Genomic DNA, 2,722 nt, shown 5'->3' with positions numbered 1-2,722 from the left:
CCATAAAGGCTGTTAAAATCCTTCCTAGAAAACTTTAAGCCAAATCTGGGCTGAGCACTAGGAACCTGCTGCTATGCCCACAGCCTGGCCTGGGGTGGGGACAGAGGTGGGGACATTTGTGGATGGAGGGATAGAGCGGTGGCAGGTCAAGGGGGTCAAACAGCCCAAGAGCGCCTGCCAGGGGAGCCTGCGGGGCTGAGATGGGGCCTTGGCCAGCATTTTATTCGAGCTGGGTGGCTTTATTCCAACTCTCACAAAGGCGCCACAGCCCCGGAGTCTCGACAGATCCCAGCAGCGAGCAGAAGTCTCAGGTGGGCTGGAAAGGACCCTCCCCCGAGATGGTCCCATCCCACCGAGCTCAGGAAAAGAACAGGCCAGGGCCAGAACCCAATCCATTCTGCTCTCTGCTGTAACCAGCTGGTGGCCTCAGGGCAGGGACTCACCCCTCTGAGCCCTGCCTCCCACGGGCCATGGGGACAGCACCCTCCACTCCCAGGCTGTTAGGGAGAAGACCTGGGGGCACGCGGAGGCACTCAGAGCAGGACTGGCTGCGGGAGCACTCACAGTGACAGCCAGGCACGCTGCAGAGGGGGCTCCAGGCTCTGGGAGTTGGAGTCCCTCTGAGTCCCCAATGCAGCCCCCACCAGGCCAGGGACCCCAGCACAGGAATGGAGGCTGAGGGGTCCTGCAGGTGCCCTGAGAGCTCCAAGCTTGTGCCCAGGGACACCCTATCTCAGGTGTCCCTGGGCCTCAGCCCAGAGGGAAGCTACAGGGCTATGACCCCCTATGACCTCAGACCACTCACCCCTCAATTTCCATCCCTGAGGCGGGTCCCCTGCACTGCCCAGCTCATTGATGGAAACCGTAGAGCCCCTCCCTCTCCTTGTGACTGGTTGCCAGGCTGGGCACCCTGGCTGACCCTCAGGGGCCACCTGTTCAGAGGTAGGTAGCAACTGCCATAGCTTTCCTCATCCCTCTTCTCAGGGAATGGCGGATCCCACTTCCGGTTCGGAAGAAACCCAGGCCATCCCCTTCTGCCCACAGGGCAGCCCTGGGGCACAGCCCAGAATTTCCCACCCAAAGGCGTGACCAGGTGCCACGTCACTCAGGCCGAGGCTGCTGGGGGTGGAAGGTCTGCTTGAGGCCTTGCATCGACTCTGACACAGAACCAGACTCAGGCCCTCTACTCGACACGTGAATACAGAAACACGAGAACACACAGACCCACTCCAACCTGGGACGCACAGAAAAACACGCCCTCCTAGGCAGATACACACGTAGAAGGACCACAGACACATGCAGGCCCCCACACAGTGCGTGCAGAACTGGTCACAGCACAGCGCTCTCCAGGCTGCCCAGCTCAGGGAGGTCGCACCTCACAGGCTCCCTCCCGCCAGCCCCGCCCTCCCCACAGCCCGCCCCCTGTGCCCATCCTCCTGCCTGCTCCAGGGTCACCACAAGACCCCACCAGCCCATCTCCCCTGCTGCCCACTGCTCCCGCAGGGCCCCGAGGCAGGACCCAGGAATCCTGACAATCTGCTGTTGGGAGAGTCAGGGGGTCTGTCCTCTGCAGGGGACAGCATGGCAGGTTCCAGGCTGCCCAGGGAGAGCTGGGTGCACAGAAAGGGGCAGCCCTGGCCCTCATTCCACTCTCTGCCACCACCCCCCCACCTGCTGCATCCCCCCAAGTCTGGCTCAGGGAAAGGTCTAGCACAACAGAAGGGCCAGAGCCGAGGGTGGCTGACTCCATCTCCCCAAAATCAGGGAGTAGGGCCACAAACCTGCCTGGTCACCTCCTGCCAGCCCGCAGCACTCCCTGCCACCCTCCCCCAGGGCACCCAGGAGGGCCTGGGAGCCCTGAGCTGTCAGTCCCTAGGGGCTCCATGGAGTGTGAGGCTTGGGCAGGAGAGGCCAGGTCAAGATCCTGACCTTTGTCCTCTGCCTGTAGGAGGCCTGTATGTCAGGGGTCTTGTCCCGCTCACCCACTTGCGTCCCCAGCGCCTGGCCTGCACAGGCTGCTGCTCAGTACACGTGGATTCAGTGACTTAGTGACTGCGTGAGTGAGGTGAAGGTGCTTTCTAGAACGTGTGGAAAGGCAACCATAGTGCTCCTGGCCTTTAGAGATGCTCATCTCGCAGCTGGGGCCAAAGCCTTGAACCTCTGCCAGCAGCCACCCGGAGACGCGGTGCCACTGCCCTCAGACACTCCTGTGGGGGAGCCGCCCAAGCTGTGGGCAGCACGTTTCAGAGGAGGGGACGGGCGCAGAGGCAAGATCGCCTCAGAGTCTCGGGACTGGGGGCCACAAAGAGGGATGCCCAGGCTTGTGCCTGCAGCCCCTGTGCCCCCGCTTCCCACACGTGGTCAAAGGAAGCAGGGGAACGAGGACCAAGGACAAGCAGAAGTGGGACTGGAGCAGGCCGCCGTGGGGGGCGGCTGAAGGGCGCCGGCACTGGGGAGGCGCGCCCTGTGCCAGAGCCTCACCCGCATCCAGCTTGCTGCGTTTCGGCTCCGGCTCCTGGGGGGCCGCCTCAATGGCCCGCTGGGCCTCGGGGTGGGTCTTGAGGAGGGCCTTGGCAAGGGTGGCGGGGCCAGGCACCCCCAGGGACATGATGCAGTGCACGCCTTTGCGCTTGGCCCCTGCCACTTTGGCGCTGTCTTTGGAGGCTGTCAGCAGGACCAGTTTGGAGAACTTCTTGGGCTTCCTGGGGGCTGCCGGGATGAC

The 2,722-nt window shown here is 63.3% G+C and overlaps 1 protein-coding gene across 1 annotated transcript in view; it reads right to left on the bottom strand.

The window, feature by feature from the left end:
• The window catches only part of LOC105812955 (FLYWCH family member 2-like), a gene marked incomplete at its 5' end in the record, with an annotated part of 4,067 nt that extends 1,345 nt beyond the window's left edge, over window positions 1–2,722 (bottom strand). The window contains one exon of the mRNA XM_012647519.1: window positions 2,482–2,722. Within this exon, the coding sequence (XP_012502973.1) occupies window positions 2,482–2,722 (241 nt within the window). The remainder of the gene's footprint in view (window positions 1–2,481) is intronic.

This window comes from Propithecus coquereli, unplaced genomic scaffold (assembly GCF_000956105.1).
Source record: "Propithecus coquereli isolate 6110/MARCELLA unplaced genomic scaffold, Pcoq_1.0 Scaffold27, whole genome shotgun sequence".
NCBI lineage: Eukaryota > Metazoa > Chordata > Mammalia > Primates > Indriidae > Propithecus > Propithecus coquereli.
The sequence above is the reverse complement of the archived record's forward strand: the minus strand, read 5'-3'. Positions and strand labels throughout refer to the sequence as shown.